General features: G+C 40.1%; 1 protein-coding gene across 1 annotated transcript in view; it reads right to left on the reverse strand.

The window, feature by feature from the left end:
- Positions 1-2,283: 2,283 nt before the first annotated feature.
- The window catches only part of LOC135514170 (solute carrier family 15 member 4-like), a 40,841-nt gene continuing 21,201 nt past the window's right edge, over positions 2,284-21,923 (reverse strand). Inside the window, exons 8-9 of the mRNA XM_064937423.1 lie at positions 13,357-13,515; positions 2,284-5,836 (exon numbers count right to left, since the gene is read on the reverse strand). Coding sequence (XP_064793495.1) covers positions 5,682-5,836; positions 13,357-13,515 — 314 coding nt within the window. The 3' untranslated portion in view covers positions 2,284-5,681. The remainder of the gene's footprint in view (positions 5,837-13,356; positions 13,516-21,923) is intronic.

Genomic DNA, 21,923 nt, shown 5'->3' on the forward strand with positions numbered 1-21,923 from the left:
TTTGCTCCATTCATCTTTCCCTCGATCCTGACTAGTCTCCCAGTCCCTGCTGCTGAAAAACATCCCACAGCATGATGCTGCCCCCACCATGCTTCAATGTAGGGATGGTGCGTGGTTCCCTCCAGACGTGATACCTGGCATTCAGGCCAAAGAGTTCAATATTGGTTTCATCAGATCAGCGAATTCCATCGACCTGATGGCTTGGTTTTTGCTCTTACATGCACTGTCAACTGTAGGACCTTATATAGACAGGTGTGTGCCTTTCAAAATCATGTCCAATCAATTGAATTGACCACAGGTGGACTTCAATCAAGTTGTTGAAACATCTCAAGGATGATCAATGGAAACAGGATGCAACTGCGTTAAAATTTGAGTCTCATAGCAAAGGGTCTGTACTTATGTAAAATACTTATGTAAATAAGTTGTTTTGTTTTTTTATAAATTTGCAAAAATCTTTAAAAAAAAATGTTTCCACTTTGTCATTATGGGGTATTGTGTGTAGCTTGATGTGGGCCTTTAAACAATACACACATTTTAGAATAAGGCTGTACCGTAACAAAATGTGGAAGAAGGGAAGGGGTCTGAATAGTTTCCATATGCATATGTATAAACACTACTGATTACTCTTTTATGAATGATCTGGGTACCTTTAAGGCTAAAACAATTAACATGTTTTAATGAATCCAATAGCTTACCTTAAACAACACCCTAGATTTCATTAGCATAATACAAAAATCCCCGTCTGTTTAATCTCGAGTAATGTTTTTTTGTTGCATGGGCTGGGTCTCAATCAACCGCATCCGCCAATGGCAGCCGTCCGCATCTGTGGTGGAAGTGGCCAAGCTACAATCGGTGTTTGTCAGACCATGAGACATCCCAAAAAATTGGTCTTCTCACAAAAACACCTGGAGCTTCTGAACGGTTTGGCCTCATCTCTATGGAAAGACTGTTGGTGTTCTCCGTTTTGCTCTAGGACCCCCATAAGGGTCACGCATTCGTCTGAAGATAGCCCGGTAATGGTTAAATGTTTTTATTGAAGTAAATATGGAAGTAATTTAGTGCTTAAAAAAAGGGGTGAAATGTGTCAAAAAATGTACATAGTTTCCTGATCTTTCTTATATCTCTCAGATAGGACAGACACTTTAAAACAAACTTCCATTAGATTGTTTTTTACTAATCTGTTACTCCATGTATGAATCTGTTATTCAGTGTGTTTCTATTGGCTAATAGTAGTAAGGCCAAATTCAATGTTTCATCAAATATATAGTTGTAATGAATATTGTGAGGAAATGAGATGTAATTATTTAAGCCTGTATTATAACTGTTTGACTCAATTATCGTTAGTGAGGCTGATAAGTTTATGATAGTCAATACTTATGTTTAGCTTGAATAATCTTGTTCAATGTCCTGCTTTTAAACTACAATCCAAATGACTTACTTCACACCCTGCTGTACATCTATTAGTCTAGATAATAAATAGAAATACACATAAGAAACAATTGTCATAAATAGCAAACATTTCTCCAGCTCCACTGCTTTGCAAAGCCTGGTTAATAAATCTGACCTAAACTCTGAACCGTAAAAGTAATATTCAATTATTCTGTATTTTTCAATGTTATTACCCTTCAAGACTTCCTCAATAACCACTCATATCTGCCAAAAATGCATTTAAATATGAGAAACAAGCGGCCACACAGCTACCGTACAGTATAACCTGGAGGCTTTGTGTTAAGTTCAAACTCCGAGCCGCCTGTTCCGTCACACTTGTGTGGTTTGAATCCAACCACCAGCCTCTATCAACTGTACTATATAGGAAACGGCCCGGCGCTGTTGCCTCGGCTGTAAGGCCTCAGCATTACCGCATGATTTGTGATGTGGCGATTTCAATCCCAGTCTGACGAAACTATGAAGAAATATGCCTCCTTTTCACTGGAAATGCTAAACTTGACTCATGAGTCACAATAAGGTCTTATACCAGTGTGTTATGTAAACTATTATATGACAAGCTGCCAAGGGGTCTCCCTTTTCTACGAGGAATAATAGGGCCACACTGGACTAGAAGTGGCTTGTCAGAATAGCTACATAACCTGAATTATGGCAGATATAAGCAAACATGTTTTATAACTACGGTAACGTATAGCATCAATGACTAAAATGCTTAAAGTTTGGCTTTTGCCCAGGTTTAAAAGTCGTGCAAGTGTAAGAATGGATGTCAATCATTGCATGTCAAGTCCTAAAAGATAAAGTGTTTAATTTAGATTTTTAAATGTAGAAAATTACCAATTTAAAGGATTGTAATAGATTTTATTGGCAAACAAACCACAAAAAAACACCATTCAACCAACAAACACTATAATAATGACCAAAATGGTTGTTTTCAGCAACTGTCATGGAGTTAGTAAGTGGTTCCAATGTGATAGCTAAAAGGTAAACTCAAGCCACATACCTGATAAATCTGTAAACAGCTATGTCATAAGATCTCAAAAGTAGTATGCCAACTCTTCTGAACAATTGTATTGGTAGTCTTTAATAATTAATTATTCCACATCCCTTGAGCCCGGAGTAGATTTTGGTTTATAAAATACCTTACTTTCAGCTTTCACTTCTTGCACTGTCTAGATAAAGCAAAAAAATGCAGAGCCCCCCCCAAACAAAAATACATTGTGGATCTTGCTGTTTAACAAAACACTGAGAAAACCTGGAACATTAGCGAACATTCCCATTAAGTTTAAGCGGTTTATCGAACATTAGGTTAACATCCCAAAAACATTCAAATAATGTTTTTCAGAAAACGTTTGAAATGAAATGTCCTCCAAACATTCCTTAAACTCTTGGGCACAACATCTGTAACGACCACCACAGAACATTACCCTAAGGTTCATATTTTAATTTTACCTTTATTTAACTAGGCAAGTCAGTTAAGATCAAAACCTTATTTTTAGTGATGGCCTAGGAACAGTGGGTTAACTGCCTGTTCAGGGGCAGAACGACAGATTTGTACCTTGTCAGCGCTGGGATTTGAACTTGCAACCTTTCGGTTACTAGTCCAATGCTCTAACCACTAGGCTCCCCGGCATTATTAGGTTTGCAGGTAATGTAATAAATGTGTTCTGGGAACGACCCAGAACATCCCGTTTCAGGAACACCATGTTGTGCTTTTGCAGGCTAGGGGTGGTTAGTCTAGGAGTAAATGATGGTAAATACACCAAAATGGTATACACGTTGAAATAGCTGGCACTATATCCATTTAATATGGAATTGCTTTTTTTCTGTAATCAGATTAAAATAGTGATTTAAAATCATTGCATAGTGAAAAGTAAGTCTAAGCCTTATTTATGGATTTAGCAGACAAATGTAATTCAATAAATACCTTCAATATTTAAGCAACTCTAAATCTGAAAACAAAGTATGTATACATGAGCAGCATGACATTGTATTCGGTCTCATAATTTTGAACATAGTACCATGGTTAGTAAAAGCCCGTTCTATTTAACCCCTACATGTCAATCATAACCACAAGGTAAAAAAAAAGCTATATCGCAAATGTCAAACACCAAGGCCCTAATCACAATTTTGAGTAATGTTCAATACAGTCTGAACATGGCACAATTCCTCTACAAGAAGAAAGGCTTTAAGAGCAAACAAACAAGTACAAACCGGATCAGTCAATAACAAGTCGATGAAGCCTCGAAGGTTTTTGAAAAAGTGGTGTGTCTGGGGGAGTTTGTTTTAAATTGTTCATTGATCTATGATCAGAGTGAAAAGGCCACTCAGTTGTATAATGTCATACTGATCTGACAACAGGAGTGAGTTATTTGAGCAGCTTACATGAAATAATTGTTTTAAATGACTATAAATTACACCATTCGTATTCAAGGGCAACCTGACCTCTGCAGATAGAACAGGTTCAGACACAGTAATGATCACTTAAATAAAGGTTACTGTACAATAAATAAACATTAAGATGAACTTGATCTCATGTGAGGATGTGTGAGTGTACAGTAAAAGTACAGTACCAGTCAAAAGTTTAGGTGTGTCCACTCATTCAAGGGTTTTTCTTCATGTTTTACATTGTACAATTATAGTGAAGACATCCAAACTATAAAGAAATAACACAGAATCATACAGTCACCCCCCGCCAAAAAAGTGTTAAACAAACCAAATACATTTTATAAACAGATTCTTCAAAGTAGCCAAACATTGCCTTGATGACTGGTTTGCGCACCTGGAATGCATTTCAATTAAAAGGTGTGCCTTGTTAGGTTCATTTGTCAAATTTATTTCCTTCTTAATCTGTTTGAGCCAATCAGTTGTATTGTGACAAAGCATGGGTGGTATACAGAAGATAGCCACATTTGGTAAAAGATCTTGCCATTTTATGACAACAGCTCAAATAAGCAAAGAGAAATGACAGTCCATCATTACTTTAAGACATGAAGGTCAGTCAATCCAGAACATTAAGAACTTTGAAAGATTCTTCAAGTGCAGTCGCAAAAACCATTAAGCGCCATGATGAAACTGGCTCTCATGAGGACCATCACAGGAAAGGAAGACCCAGAGTTACCTCTGCTGTTGAGGATAAGTTCATCAATTACCAGCCTCAGAAATTGCAGCACAAATTAATGCTTCAGAGTTCAAGTAACAGACATCTCAACTGTTCAGTGGAGACTGCGTGAATCAGGCCTTCATGGTCAAAGTGATGCAGAGAAACCACTACTAAAGGACACCAATAAAAATAAGATACTTGCTTAGGCCAAGAAACACGAGCAATGGGCATTATACCAGTGGAAATCGGTCCTTTGGTCTGAGGAGTCCAAATTTGAGATTCTTGATTCCAACCAGTGTCTTTGTGTGACACAGAGTAGGTGAACGGATGCTCTCCGCATGTGTGGTTCCCACCATGAAGCATGGAGGAGGTGGTGTGATGGTCTGGGGGTGCTTTGCTGGTGACACTGTCTGTGATTTATTTAGAATTCAAGGCTCACTTAACCAGCATGGCTACCACAGCATTCTGCAGCGATACGCCATCCCATCTGGTTTGCACTTAGTCTCACTATCATTTGTTCTACAAAAGGACAATTAACCAACACACCTCCAGGCTGTGTAAATGCTATTTGACCAAGAAGGAGAGTGATTGAGTGCTGCATCAGATGACCTGGTCTCCACAATCACCTGACCTCAACCCAATTGAGATGGTTTGGGAAGAGTTGGACCGCAGAGTGAAGGAAAAAAATCAGCCAACAGGTGCTCAGCAAATGTGGGAACTCCTTCAAGACTGCTGGAAAAGCATTCCAGGTGAAGCTGGTTGAGAGAATGCCAAGTGTGTGCAAAGCTGTCATCAAGGCGAAGGGTGGCTACTTTCAAGAATCAAAAATATTTGTTTAAACACTTGTTTGGTTACTCAATGAAATTATTTCATGTGTGTTATTTCTTTATAGTTTGGATGACTTCACTATTATTCTACAATGTTGAAAATAGTAAAAAATAAAGAAAAACCCTTGAATGAGTAGGTGTGTCCAAACTTATTTTTTTGCCTTAAAATGTAATAGTCTTACAAACTCATTGAGGAAAAATAAAATAAAAACTCTATCCCATACCAAATCACAGAGGTGTTTTGGCACGAACCACAATGCACTAAGGCAGGTAGGGTGAAGTCAGATGGACATGGGTCAGTCCTGGGGTCAAGAGGGAGTGGTGCCCAGCCTTTGGCTTCCTGCTCTACTACTCTTCTGTTTGTCATATTTGACCGACACGATGAGGAAGACCAGCAGGGTGACACACTGGATCCCCGCTAGCAGGAAGAAGTAGTAGTTGAGCTGGGAGTCATTGATGTTACCTGGAAAGAGGGATGGAGAGAGGGAGGTGGTAGGAACAGTGCCATTGTTATGACAGAATTCAAGTGCAACACCTCAGAAAGAGACACCACAAGAAGCTGTAGGGAGGAAGAGATCAGGTCAAAATAAAGAGGCATATAGAAATTATTAGAAAGGAAGGGTAAAAAAGAAGAAGACAAACAGCAGTGGTTGATGCATCCTGCAGAGAGAGAAATATAGGTAGAGGGGGATGGGAGCATGACACCAACATCACAAAGCAGCATTCCACATTAAAGGGATACATACAACTGTTCATTTGCATAACATGGCAGTGTCACATGGCAACGACAGTTGCTTTGTCTCCATGTTTAGCTCGTTCTTTTAAGAGAAATTATGTCTGAAGACAAGCTATGCTTGAGAAAAAAAGACAGCTCTGTCAGTGCAACTGGAAGCCACTTCTTGTCTTATTACTATGAGATGTTTAACGCAGTTTGACCCCACACTTCAATGATCATATGAATGTTATTATTGATTATCTGGGATTGAAGCATGAGAAAATAACAGAACATTCTGGACCCTCAGCTGTGAGGACAGGCAAGGAGTCTCAATACTATGAAAGGATTGTTTGTTTCCTTGGGGGAACGGATTCAATAACAAGGCGTAAAAACAAAATGATGCGCACTTAATTGTTTGCCTTCAATCTGGCTTAGCAGGATTGAAATAATGAGTTTGTGTGTCTCACGCTTGATATGGATTGGAGATACAGGCATCGTATGTCATAGAAAGGCTATTTGACCGTGTACAGTACAAGCATCATCTCCTTAACAAAGACCTGCATTAGAACAACTCCGTAACCTTAAGTCATATCACCACTTTATAATCTATAATACTGTACTGTGAAAGAAATATATTCAAACTGTCCATGATTACCCTTCTGTCTTCATGAGATATAAAATTGCCACCCTCCTTTCTCAGCTAACATCACCAGTCTCCGCAGTGCATTGTTACGAACAAGCCTCTTTCCGAGGTTTATGCTTGCACCAAGCTATTGCCGTCGACTTCTGAACGCTGGCACTGCTGATTGGAGTGGTTGTCCCTGTTCAAACAAACACTGGAGGGCAATTCTAAACTAAATCTAGCCCCCCGCTACAGTTTCACATCAAGGGAAAAGCCGACAGCTGCACTAAATCAATGATTTTGCAAGCTAAAACAGTGCTTTGTCTGACAATTGTGTTGGCGTTAGAGAAGCTTTCCACCCCTGGCCATGTTAAGCAGTGGTTTACTGGCCTTAATGTTTAACCAGCCATCTGACACAAATCACAGCTATTCTTTTGAATTCCCAATTAGAGTACCCAGCATTGGGTTTCTCTCATGTTTATTAAAAAAGGGTTTGAGTTTATACAATAGGCACACAGCATGGCACGGTTTCTTAGCCCGGAAGGATACATGGGAGAACGGACAGAGCTCAGCTAGCTAGCTTACATACTGTATCTTCAAATGAGGAAGTCCAAAGCTCCAGGACAGTGTGCTGTCAAAAGAATGCACCTATTAAGTACTCCACATTGGACTGTCACAGTGAATAACGACCTAGAGAAGGACCAGGCTTGATTTTAATTGGAGAAGGGGGTAATCCCACAGAAGTCTTGTCATTTCCCATGGTGAGGGCGGGCTGGGGAGAGAGTGAACAGGGAGAGTGGTCTGACGGCCCTCCGGACCCTGGGGTTCAGAGACCGTCCAATTATACCGGTCCATCCAGAGCTGGGGGTGGACACAAGGACTCACACAGCCACCATGTACACGACAGATGGAAGAGGTCAAAATCACACATGATACTGGTGCGGTCATCAACATGACCCCAATTAACCAAGTGCTTGAACTTTTGACTGGGCATGCTTTGGAATTGGCTGAAATCATTTTGACAATCTGAGTCACAAGGCATGACCAAAATACAACACTAATACATATACCGTTGGATTGCATATATTTTTGTGTACATAATTTTCACTAACAATTAACTTATTGGTGACAATACGGCCAAATACGCAAACCAATCTATAAAAAGTTGTTCCTCCCTGATAGGGAAGACTCTGTATAGTGATCTGACAAGAGCATTAAAAAGGAGACATGATTTAAACGCAGTGCCAAGACCCCTGATATCTCATTCATTTCCAAAACACAAAACCTATAAACTATACTCAATCAAAGCCTAAACTGAAAATAAATCACGCCTACAACTCAACGGATTGCTGCTAGCAGCACTTCACCAGGGGAGGCAGAAGATATGCAAGTTGGGATATTTTAACCATAAAGAACCTCCAAAACGTAACGGAGGACTCACTCTACAGGCCATCTAAATAGTGTCCTTTGCAGTTCATCATACGATTGTTTTCACCTTTATGAGTGGTGCAGTACTGTGTATCCTGTCACTAGCACATTGGAATCCATATCATATCCAAACCCAGAGATGTGTCTCACTGCCTCGGTCTGTGCTCTTTATGGATAATTGGAAAAGGAGAAGACCGGCAGGATAATGTTCACGGGGGGGGGTTAATGCCGGCAGAGTCTGCTGCTTGCGTTTCAAATCGATAATTCGCTTTAACCGACACTCAGTCTGCAAGCACAGCCTTAATTAACACAGGGGAGTTGGCCTTAAGGAGAATGGGAGAGGAGAGAGGGCATGACAGAACTGCATGCTGAATAAATGCATGTTGAGGGGAAAGAGCCACCGTTCATTGACCTTAATTGTGTAGTGTTTCATAGATTCAATAAACATCACCAGAGAATAAGTAATATAACTGGATCCTGAGAATTATCAGGGGACGACTGATGAAATCAAATCAAAACAAGTCTTTACATCTCAGTTTATGGGGTAGGTTTGAAAAACTGTGCAGGGTTGACATTTTTGTAATTTCTTAATTTCATTAGGTCTGCCTCTGCCTTCCTCCTTCCCACTCATGCCTCCCCAGGGCCCACTTGGCTGGTAATTACAGCAGCAAAAACCAAACAAGGACTTGTTGTACAAACCATTAACGAACCCCATACATATTTGACAGGTATTTAGGGAACGCGATCGATACGGAGGAATGCAGCGCTATCCAGAGGTGGGACACTGAAGGGAACTTCTATGTCTGTTTGCCTCTAACTGAATAATATTAGCCACCGTGATGCATTAATTTAGGCAGAGAGCTGCTGAAATAATTACAACAACAATTCTGAAACACACAGACCTCCAATGATCTTCAGCCCCAGCTGTGGACATTAACATACTTTGTCTGACTTCCCTTTCTCGTACTGTAAAACTTCTGGATGGACTAAAGACAAAATGGAAGCAGTTGATCAATAATGAGTGCAGGTAATTGTAAATACATTGATAACTGTATCTATCAATACCATTATTAACTTATCAATGGAGAAATCACAACCCTGAACTCTGACACAATTAAAAGGAAAGAACAAGCATCTGCTGTTAGCTAGATAGGCTGGAAATATCAGTCAGCCGAAAAGCTGCCGTTTACAGTATTTTTTTTATTTTTTATATATATATATATATATATATATATATCACATTGATTATATAGATATTTCATATAAAATAATATATATTAATTCCTTTATAAAAGAAATACCTTCCCTTATACAGTACATGTATTATATTAAGCAGGAAGACTTGAACACCAATCTCAAGAAGAGCTCATGTGACCATTTTTCCTGCTTTGGCACCGTTGCCCTCCATTGATCCATTGAAAACAGTATTTTCATTGAGTATCATCAAATGAGTGTTGAGCAGGATATGTGGGTCTCAACCCAAACTGTGAATGTCTAAAATAACCCAACATCTGATCCTGGACCAGTCAGGACTTGAACCTGGTACAATTAAAATAAAAAGGCCATTTCCTGGTCTGTGACTGCAGCTACCTAATCAGAGCTCAAGCATTGTGTTCCTTAAAGTCAATGGTGGATGTATACATTGGGCAACAATTCAAAGGAGCACAGGTTTCAGCAGAACAAAACATCTTTATGTATACAAGCCAACTCATGACGCAGAAGGAAAGAAGGTTGACCTTTCATTGACTAACTGTGGGGTTAACTCAGCACAATGCAGTCTCTGTCAAAGCGGAGGTGAGATGGCTGCCTTTTCTAGGACCAAATAAAAGGATTGTGATGAATGACCAGTCAGATGTGATGTCAGCCTGACTGTGGAAAAAGCCCATTGGGATTTTAACCCTCCTGTTGTGTTCGTTTCATGTTAAATAATTATGTGTTCCCGGTCCAAAATGACCGCCGCTTTATAGTGGATTATAAATCCATAATAATACATATATGATCACCTAATGTTGTGTTAGATCTTTTTATCAACTTAAGTTATTGTGGACATCAAAAGTTTTGAACTTCTATTTGCTATTTATGGCCTGTAGGCCTCCTTGACCTGAGCTCATACAACTTGTTTTTGAGGAAAAACTTGTTTTTGAGTAAAAGCATAATGTATGGATTATTTAGACTTTAACAAATACTCAGATGAAACATAGTGCTATTCATCACAGACTACTTTGTGTCAAAGTTTAACAAGGACTCTCTCCTCCTCACCAGTGTCATGATCAAAGATATTATCAAGAGCCTCACATGCAGTATATCATTTGGTCATTGTGCTGCCACAGAATGAATTATGTGCAAGGCCTCAAAAAGCTTTATATACCAGAGCTGCAAGAAAAGTTGTATACATTGAAACAATGTTGCGATTTTTTGTGAGAATGCCAAAAGGTGTGGTTCCCGTGAGGGAAAGATTCTATTGGGGTAAGGTTCCCGTGGGGATTGCCATGGAAGGGGAGTGAGGTGTGTGTGTGTGTGTGTGTGTGTGTGTGCTCAAACACACATGCATGTGGGTGTCTGGGAGAGGAGGTGTGCCCATCTGATGAATGGGCATGTGCCTGATCTCAATTTTATTACACTAAATTATAGTCTCACCCATTCATTTGTAATGACTGGTCATTTTTGACAGGGAACACCACTGGTGTACAAAAGTTAACTAAAACACCCAAAATGTAATGAAAATCATCAAAATGTATTTTGTGTGTTCAAATGCCCTGTGTGGACAAAGTCATGGAACCTTATGACAATCTGATTAAAGGAACTACATTTTTCAGAGAGAAAACTCAGTCCAATTTGACCGGAACACAGCAGGAGAGTCAAGTCAAAGTCAAAAACATAATACAAATACAGTCATGACCAGAATAACTGACACCCTTGACAAAGATGAGCAAAAAAAATACTGTATACAGTAACATAATACAAATACTGAGCTATATTATATGCAAAATATATATTATACTGATACAATTGCCCAGAAAGAAAATGTTTAACAAGTAATATATTATATATATATATATATATATATATATATATATATATATATATATATATATATATATATATATATATATATATATATATAGGCACCAGTTTAATACTCCAGCACCCCTTGCGAGGAAAATGTCACAGACCCATTTTCTAAAATATTTGATGAGATTGGAGAACACATTGGGAGGGATGTTAGACCATTCCTCGACACAGAATCTTCCCAGATCGTTGATATCCTTTGTTTGCGCTTATGGACTACCCTCTTCAATTCAAACCACAGGTTTTCAATGAGTTTCAAGTCCGGAGAAGTGTTGATTTCTTGGTCAATTAACCATTTCTTTATGGATTTTGATATGTGCTTGGGGTCATTGTCTTGCTGGAAATCCACAGCCAAGTTACAGCTTCCTGGTAGAGGCAACCAGGTTTTTGGCAAGAAAAAGTCCAGGTACTGGGTAAAGTTCATTGTTTTGAGCATACAATAGTGTTGGTATTACTTATTGTACTATTTTATTTTCTCATCTTTATCAAGGGTGCCAATAATTTTGGTTGCGACTGTACTACAGTTACCAAAGGCATATGCTTTTACATTTGGACAGACGGACTGTATCGTTGCATCCTACATTGCTTCTCTACCTGCGCATGCCTGCTGCTAGTTTGTGAGGACAGGACGTGAAGAGAGAAGGTGGTGTAGTGAGACAGAGGTGAGTAGTAGCCTCCAGCTGCCAAGGTAGCTAGCTAGCTGGCTGGCTGGCTGTGGCAGCTATATGGTGCGCACTCCAGGGGCAGCTTTACTTAAGAGGAGAGGGCTGTGTAATCAGGCCCCCAGCTTGTCATTAATACTGGGTGTCTATCCCCAGGTCTGCACCGCTCTGCTCACCAAACCTCCTGTTTACTCCACGCTTCGCTCTGCCTCCGCATCACACAGCCCTCAGCCATGGAAATGAGGAGGATCCGCTTCCATCGCTCCTGCAGAGCGCTGAGCCAAGGGGGGTGGGGGGGGGGGGGACAGGTAAAGAAGCAATGTAGAGACAGGCAAAGCCCAGCAAAGTATGTGAAGGAAAGACAACAAGCAACTGCACAACAAACTGACAGGCTTTGAGGCCAAAGCTTTGGCCACCTGGATGTTTTATTCTGCTTGTTCGCCCACCCCTACTCTGTGCGGTTTTTCTTTAAAATTACTTTTTCAAAAAGCAGCACGAGATAGAGTGAGAGAAAGAAAGCTTGCAGGCAAACGAGGCTCTCGTTTAACAATCAAATTATGCTTACTAAACAAACGGCTCCTCGGGCGATGCTAGGCAAGTCGCAGGATGGATTTATGAAGCCGTGCCAAGCATCTCCAAGTGCTAATGTCATCAAAAATACCTCCCAACCTGTCGGCACACTGTATTAATGAGCTATTAGGTGTTTGTGGTTAAACAATTTACAGTGCGGCGTATTTTCCGCATGCTCCCTGGAAAGTGCATCTGGGCCGGGGGGCTCCTTTCACCAGGGAACACATCCATCTGCTGCCACCGCCACACTATTTATTCTAGCACTACGACAGATTTACACAAACCTTTTGTCGTTAGTCTGACATCTCTATTTATTACAGGAAACACTTAAAATAAGACAATTGCACCAGGATAATTTTTTCCTTCTTTGGTGCAACCAATTTGCAAACTTCTTAAGTGGATTTTAAATCAGGACGACATGACAATTCTTGTGACGCGTCCCCCCAGGAAATACATTTCTGTTGATGTGAAAGTAAATACTGCAGAGGGAATCCAAATGTCAATACTGGTGTTCTTCTTTTCGAGAACAACAGTAAGCTATGACACACTGCTGATGTTTTTGTCACACCAATTTTACGGTAACATCTATAAAAACTCTAGACAGTGTGCATGAGTGGAGCCAGAACATTATACTATTCCTCATCCCTGGAAAACTGTGTTCATACAGATCAATGGCCAGAGAGTTGAAGGTAGTTTTCAGAGGCCATGTTTAAGGCTGATTGTGATGGCAGGCCTCCCTAGAGTCCGTATACAGATCATTATGCAGGCTGAGGCAATACGATGCACCGTCATTCTCACTCACATTTTTTTCTCCCTGAAGAGCCTGTCCAACTCCTATTATATGAGTAATGAACATTGTCTCAAAAGAAGAACCTACTTTAAGAACTTGTATTGTATGAGTGTTTTCTCGCTCTTACCAAAGTCCTTGTGGGAGGACATCCAGCCAATCCCCTTGAGGGAGACGATGGCCAGTAGGCCGGAGCCCACAAAGGAACCAATCCCAGAGAAGAAGAAGAACAGTCCCATGATGGCACTCTGCATGGACCTGGGGGCGGCTGAGTAGGCAAATTCCAGACCTTGGAGAGGAGACAGACACGGAACTAAGAGATCCATAGAATAAACAAGGAATAAACAAGAGATACTAAAAAGTAAACAAACACAATCATGCAGTACATCCAGTCATACAGAGTAAACATTGACAGATGGTAACACTGATCCAAACACATTTCTAGACTCTGGGCAAACAATGTCCATGTTCCAACTATGGCACAACCGGCCTGGGGTGAGGAACAGTTCAAAGTGTTTTTAGATGCCTTTGGCAGAAGACAGTCCATTGGCTGTGTGGTGTGTGGATATGTAGTAGGCTTGGGAGTTATCCAGATTGTTCAGTGAATTCACCAATTTGTAAGTCGCTCTGGATAAGAGCGTCTGCCAAATGACTTAAATGTAAATGTTCAGTGCCGTTATTATCAAATACCCCGGTATAGCACAAGGTCGGTATGACAAAGGGTGCTGTTTTTAAACCCAATGATACTCTGAAATCCGAAGGTTAGCAATGCTAACAAGTACACGTAAAATCCCATGAGAATGCTAACTAAATGCTAAGGAGCGCATTGCAAACATTTTGTACAGTTTGACCTAAACTATACAAGTAACTCAAAAATGCTACTCCCAGTTTGCTGCACGCACAAAACACATATTAGCCAGCAAGGCTCTTGAACCAGGAGAAGATACGCTGTTGTTACCAAGCAAATGCTTGATTTTGGAAGAAGCTAACCACTTTGCTAGAGAGCTAATTGGCTACTAAATTAGCAAACCAAAGGCACGACTGCAGAGCATTTAGCACATTTTGGACAGTTAACTTAGATATATAGCTGGCAAACAGTTCCATACTGTAATTAGATCACCTGGCATATGCTACACAACAGTGAGTGACTCACAAGGCTAACGGGTTCGTTTTTTGCTTTTAAACAAAGACCGCGTGACGGGGGACTACCAGGTGAAATGAAGAAAGCAATTGTTCTTGATTTCCTAATGATTTGCACAAGTTAACTGCAGGTAACTATTTGTATCTACAAACATACAAATTGATTTAAAAACGTCAAACAAATAGTTTCAACGGTATTGAAAAAACATCCTGAGGGTTTTTCCAAATACCCCGGTATATACAGTATATCGTCCAAGCCTAGTACGTTGTGCAGTGGTCAGCAGCAGACTGTGTGTTACAGTGAGGGTGACTTATTACCCATGGGTCCCACCCAGATAAAGTAGCCAGGGACGATCACTATGGAAACACCTCTCATGCATCACTGTAGAACTCCACTTACAGGAGATTAGATTTGCATCAGAATAACAGGCCTTTCATCCATAACAACAATGTGATCAATTTATATACATGAGAGACTTGGCCTGCCGCTGCACTGTTTGACTGCTAAATATCAGTGAAACATAGGGCTGTTCTCTCATCCTACACCCGCAGGCTACCTTACAGCAGCAGGGGACCATCTCAAGTACCTATTCAGCTGCAATTGTTTCTGGAAAAGGTCTCTCAATATTTTATGTGTCATGAGAGCGGATGGGGTTGAGGGGGAAGGAGAACGAGAGAAAAAAAAAGATAAAATCATTTTTCTTTTGCCATAAGAGCTGCCTGCTAGCTGACATTGATAATTTCATGGTGCCTCAAACTTGTGATTTTTCAAATAAGGCCCTATAGCTGCAGCTGTCAGGAGAGATAAAGGAGCCTCTTAAGTACGGATGCCTTTTTAGGCATTCCTCCGAGGGGAACATTACAAGAAATCCATGTGACACACAACTCCTCGTACAGCTACCTGGTCTGAGACTAATGTAGCTTGTTATGATACCAAACACTTTCCTAAAAGAAAAAAATAATCTGCCGTGGAAACTTTATTACACTGTGTCAAACGCTCTGCCACAACACACCTGATCTTTCCATTTGTTTCCACCTGAAAACATTTAGTAATATCGTCAGGTAACCTTTTGACAGCAAATTTAAAAAGCCCTGCACAGCAGTACAATGGGACATGTCGTGAAGAGGAATTTGCAGGACTTTTTTCAATAGGGGTGTGAACGTTTAAACAAAATTGGAATGGTTTAGAAAAAAATCCCTAACCAATGTATTTTTTTTTACAAAATGTACAATTCCGTTCAAAAGTTGGTGGTTACTTAGAAATGTTCTTGTTTCATTAAATAGTATCCGCAAAACACCAGTCTCAACGTCAACAGTGAAGAGGTGACTCCGGGATGCTGGCCTTCGAAGCAGAGTTCCTCTCTCCAGTGTCTGTGTTCTTTAGCCCATCTTAATATTTTCTTCTCATTGGCCAGTCTGAGATATGGCTTTTTCTTTGCATCCTGGAGTCGCCTCATCACTGTTGACATTGAGACTGGTGTTTTGCGGGTACCATTTAATTAAGCTGCCAGTTGAGGACTTGTGAGGCGTCTGTCAAACTAGAACCTCGAATGTACTTGTCCTCTGGCTCAGTTGTGCACCGGGGATGCTCACTCCACTCTCTATTCTGGTTAGTGCCAGTTTGCATTGTTCTGTGAAGGAAGTAGTAACACAGCGTTGTACGGGATCTTCAGTTTCTTGGCAATTTCTCGCATGGAATAGCCTTCATTTCGCCAAACAAGAATAGACTGACGAGTTTGAGGAGAAAGTTATTTGTTTCTGGCCATTTTGAGCCTGCAATCGAACCCACAAATGCTGATGCTCCAGATACTGAACTAGTCTAAAAGGCGCACAGTTTTATTGCTTCTGTTTTCAGCTGTGCTAACATAATTACAAAATGGTTTTCTAATGATCAATTAGCCTTTTAAAACGATCAACTTGGATTAGGTAACACAACGTGCCATTGGAACACAGGGGTGATGGTCGCTGATAATAGGCGTCTGTACGCCTATGTAGATATTCCAATAAAAAAAAATCAGCCGTTTCCAGCTACAATAGTCGTTTACATTAACATTGTCTACACTGTATTTCTGATCAATCTGCTATTATTTTAAAAAGGGACACATTTTCTTTGCTTTTCTTTCAAAAACAAGGACATTTCTAAGTGACCCCAAACTTTTGAATGGTAGTGTACATCGCAGTACAGTTAACAAAACTACCACTAACAGGTCCAGATCATCATCAAGAAAGAAAAAATAATAATTCTACAAATACCTAACGCAACAATTCCATAACGTTAGAAGATATCTTTTTTTTTAAATGATATGCCATGGATATAAAGTGCTCCACACGTCATCTTCATTATCAGTTGGGAAAATGGCGGAGAGTCAGACAGGGAAGTGACAGCAGCAAAGTCCGGTCTGCTTATACTTTGTGGTTAAAAGAGAAGGTGGTGAAATGCAAACTTCGCAAGGTGGAATTGAGCTACAGTGGCAGTACAGGTGCAATGCTTAACCATCTGAAAGGGAGGCACTGAGACCCCCAACCCGTTGCTGGCAGCAGTGCAGTAAGGGACGGAGTGAGAAAATCACAGAGCTGACTACAAAAATGATTGCAGATGATATGCAGCCATTGTCAATGGTAGAGGATGTTGGCTCACTGGCCTGATGGCATATATAGAAGCAGACTACAGGATGCCATGTCGAAAAACCGTGACAGCCTGGATGAAGAAAATGTACAATAATCGCTCAAAGTATAAAGCGCAAGCTCTCCAACACCATACGTCGCAACTGATTGTTGGATGTCAAAGAACACAGTCGTACATCACTGCAACGCGACATCACATTGATGAGAAGTGGGACATGAAGTCCCATGTACTGACAACTGAGAACAGGCACACAGAGAACCTAAAAACGGCATTAACTACCATCATTGCTGAGTGGGTGGGGACAGCAGTAAGGTCAGCGCTGTCTGGTAGCCATGACTGCAGTAGATTGAACTGCATTGCCCCCTAGTGGTCATATGCAGGACCAAATCTGAAGTGTGAATTCACATGTCCTATACAATTTATTCCTTAAAGTTACAAAATAAACATTTTACATGTCACATCCCTAATTTTCAATCCCTTACTTGTCTATGTGGAGGTAGATAGAATGCGTTGAGATTTAATTGTAATAATAATGTCCGCTTCCCAACCACACGCAAAACAAACAAAGTTAAATATTTTATTTTGCCTTCTCCCGAGGGCTGTGTTGGAGGGGAAGATTTTTTTTTTCTTGAAAAATAACATTAGCTTTAAAAAATTTCGAAAGATCAATCCCAGAGGGGATCATTTTGCATATCCTTAATGCCCAAAAGCAGGCAAACTGCAGGTGGTGCATAAGGAAAGAATTACCATAGTCCCTCCAAGGATAAAGGAATTGTAATGTGGAAGGAGGTGGGCCCTAGATGTATTAAAAAGGATGTATTCAAATAGAATAAGACCAGGGGAAAACTGTTTTTTCCAGACATATGTCACAATTGTCAACTAATTTTCATTGAAGATATCCCCGGTGGGGTGGTGTGGAAAAAGTGGAGGGGAAGTTTATTTAAGGGCTCCCCACAGCTTTATTCTGTCTGTATTTGAATTTCATGGGTGTACTAGTACAGTAATAAAGTATGACAGCCAGTTGTTTTTAATAGACACCTGGGCAAACCAGTGTGTATGCTGTTCCAAACATAACTTTATTATGTTCAATTTAACTGATAATGTGGATCTAAAAAAATAATTGTGAGTACATTACTTCACATGAATAAATGATCTGCCCTCAGCCACACAACAGCTACTGTACCTACAGTGTATTTTTCCCTGGTTAGGGTTTGTCCTGGTTGCAGTTGTTAGCAGTAATGCCTCCAGGGGCCATAGTGTGGAAGCGCTACCATCGGTACCAATCCCTCCACAACAGTCAATATGGTTGGCTTGTGTCATCGTAGGGGATCCACAGAGATTATGACCATAACAAGACAGGGAACCTGATGAGAGGATATCAGCTGCAGACAGCCAGTCATATACACTTCCTTAGAATGAGTCAGTGGCTAAGGGTGCAAGGAGTGAGTGGCTAACTGGATGCTGGAGGTTTTACTCAAGACAGTCTTGAACAGTCAGTCATCTGGCTTACATTTCAGTCTACCCGCCTAGGCACAATAGAAAAGACTAAACACTAAGTTGCTAAGGGTCTCCTATGTGGCGACGCCATTGTTGGCCTGAGGAGGAGAAACACAATCTTCAGTAAGAACTAGCACTAACTTATAGAAAAGTTATGCATGAAAGACATGTTGAAGAAAATGAGGAAAAAAGCATTCCTCATATATGAAACAATAGACCTTGAGGACTTACAATATATATATTTAAAAAATATATGTTTTTGTATGCAATGTAAAATATAGTGAGGAAGTGACAGTGAGCCAAATAGACAGACGGGAGGATGGCTCAACCATGGACCGAGGTCTCAACAACCCCAGTCATCCAGGTAATTGAAATCTTTCCAAAACAGAAGCCTTAGCATGGTAATGATCATGACTGCAGGAGAAATAGAAATAAAATAATAATAATAAATAATAATAATAATAACAATAATAATGAGGTAGGATTCTATTGATTTCAAATTGTGCTCTGCTCATAGAGCCAAGATGAACAGCTTATGTAATATCTCACAACAGCTTAACCTTCAAAGATTTGAGGGAGGAGAGATTATATGCTAGACATGATTTGCTAATAGTGGTCATGGTGCTACTACATACAGTATGTTGTTACAGCATAATCAGAGTGAGGACAATCGGCAAACTGCTGTATACACTTATGGCCTATTGTAACACCTTTCCACTACTCCTCACAGCACCCCAAACTCTACCCTTACCATTAAAAAAACAAGCAGTTTATCTGTTAAAAAAATAAATAATAATAATAATACAAATTTAAAAAAAGTGTCCAAAGAGAACAGACGAAATGGACATAGAAAGAAGCTGGCTCAATGAAAACTATGGTGCTACCCATTCCAAGGTTAGGACTAACCACCAGAACTCTTGAAAATGAGCCGGAGCTGAGAGGATCACCAAAACTAAAAAGGTATTTTGGTTTCAGTGCATTTTTATTTTATTTTGATGGTATAGCCTATGAATGTGTCGACAACCATCCGTGGACATCAGTGGACAAATGGCTGGACAACGGGCTGCCCCGAAAAATGCATGGTCCCCAAGAAAGCGGATTCTTAAAAATACGTGTTTCTGTCCGTAGCATGTGTGTTGGATTCACTTAATTCTTAATTGATCTACCGTTTCTATCATAGGCAACTGTAATGGATGGGGGCTCAGGACAGTACCATTCTGATCATCTGATGAAGGTGCACATGGATCAGAGTCAAACTTTGAAGACCGAGATAGAATCATTGAAGGCAGACCAGCAGAAAGAAAAACATTCTCTGAGGGCAGAGATACAGGCGACAGCTGATGCATTGGTCCAGAGCCAGGCGGCATTGGCAGAGAGCCAGGTGGCATTGGCAGAGAGCCAGGTGGAGAATGACGAGTTGAAGAGGGCGAGGAACGAGATGGAGTCACAATCCATGCCAGGCCAGTCTGGAATTCCACCTCCGACAGGCAGAGTCAACATACGTGGCAGGTTTGTCAGGTCGTCGGTTCACCTTGACATTTCCATTCCTCTTCTGACATTAGAACTTGACGAACTGCTCACCAGGCACAGAATGGGGACTGGTCTTGATAAATCAATGAGATTTTTATTTTTCACTGAATCTCGATTGGTTAGCCTACAATAAGGTGTGGATTATTTTGCTCTTCACTTGCAGTCACTTAGTGTCCTAGGCCTACTCCCGACCAGTCATGTTGTACAGCGCCATATTTTCCTAATATTAAAAACAGTCAAATGCATTCCTGAATTCAATCTCTTTATCCGACATGCTGACATTTATTCATTGTTTAAATAGTCAAGGCTCCCTTTGTTATTTAATTTTATAACTAAAATGCTTGAATGTATTTAGAAGAAATGTACGACTTGTATGCTGTGTGATGACGTGCACAAATTAATGATTGATTTTCTGTAAATTGAAGTAGGCCTGTATGCCAATAAGTAAGTTAAACAGGACTCTTACTGTAGGTCTACAGATCCATGTCATTTCAATAACTTAACTTCTCAAAGATGCCCTCTGGTGGTCAAACTAATATTAACGGCAACAATGGCTGACAAATAACATGCCATATAATTATTTATTTTGAACCCTTCCCTAAACCGGACGATGCTGGGCCAATTGTGCACCGCCCCATGGGTCTCCCGGTCTGCTGCGACAGAGCCTGGACATATAGTTGTGTAAATTGAAGTTCAAAGTTGGCATTTCACCACCAGAGTCCAATGCCGATGTTATCGCAACATCAAATAATTTCCGGGTAGCGATTACGTACCTTTCTAACCACGTTTCCGTCCACAGATTTTATGCAGGTAAAGTCATATCGTATATTTAAAAAAAGAAAATGACAGCTATAATTTTTTAAAATCCGATAGAAGATATTTTCATTCGACATGGTGGGATCTTTTAAAAAATATATGTTTTTTAAATATTAATGTTTTATACATTAAGTGTACAAATGCTTTCTGCACAATTGACAATTCATATCCACAATTCAAAGCATAATTTCCCTTTACTTTCGATGAGTGGATCAGCGTGAATTGGTTTAATTTCCAAACAACAAATATATGATTGCTGGCATAATAGTTATCTATAGATCCATATTGTTAGCTCTTATTTTAGCTTTGCCATGCCCATGCACAGAGCCCATGTATTTGTTTCATACTATTGTGTTACTGCTTTGACTTTTTTGTCATCAAGCATATAATGGCTCTACAATCACTGAGGGAGAGTAAAGACTTTATGCTAGAAATTGAGTGACACTTACCCGTTTACTATCAACCATCATGATGAAAATGCTAACAGAAATCACAAGGTTCTATTTTCTCTCAGGGGAAAAAAAACAACAAACAAAAAAACTGGGAAATACAATTTGGACAGTATACCACAACAAGCTAAAACTATAATAATGTCCTTGGGAAGGGTAAGGAAAGGATAATTCACTGCAGGTCCAATTCACTGTGTGAGGGTGTCAACTAGTGTGGGTGAACTTCTGAGAAGAGCTCTAGTAGCCTACATGCTGTGTTTAAAATACTTGAACCAAATGCACAATGTATTTTTTCCATTCACTTAGACAACATTTCATGGACAAGGTCAATGTTATAGAATGTAATCTTACCCTTAGTATCTGTATAGGTACTAGAGGTAGAACTAATGTAGCATGCCAGCACTGGTGGTGGTTACAGAGAACAATCAAACTATATGAATGTGGTTGTCCATTGTCTGTTGAGGTACTGTAGGGGCTGCATATCATGCTGCTCAGCAAAGTCCAACGCTAAATCTGACTTTAAAACCTGCGATAAAGTATCTCTTTGGCACAAACTCTATCCCTACTAAATGTATCCGTCCCTGGATTCCTTACCTAGCTATTTCAACAATGGCACAGGCAACAGTTGCTATACATATG

This window comes from Oncorhynchus masou, chromosome 25, assembly GCF_036934945.1.
Source record: "Oncorhynchus masou masou isolate Uvic2021 chromosome 25, UVic_Omas_1.1, whole genome shotgun sequence".
Lineage (NCBI taxonomy): Eukaryota > Metazoa > Chordata > Actinopteri > Salmoniformes > Salmonidae > Oncorhynchus > Oncorhynchus masou.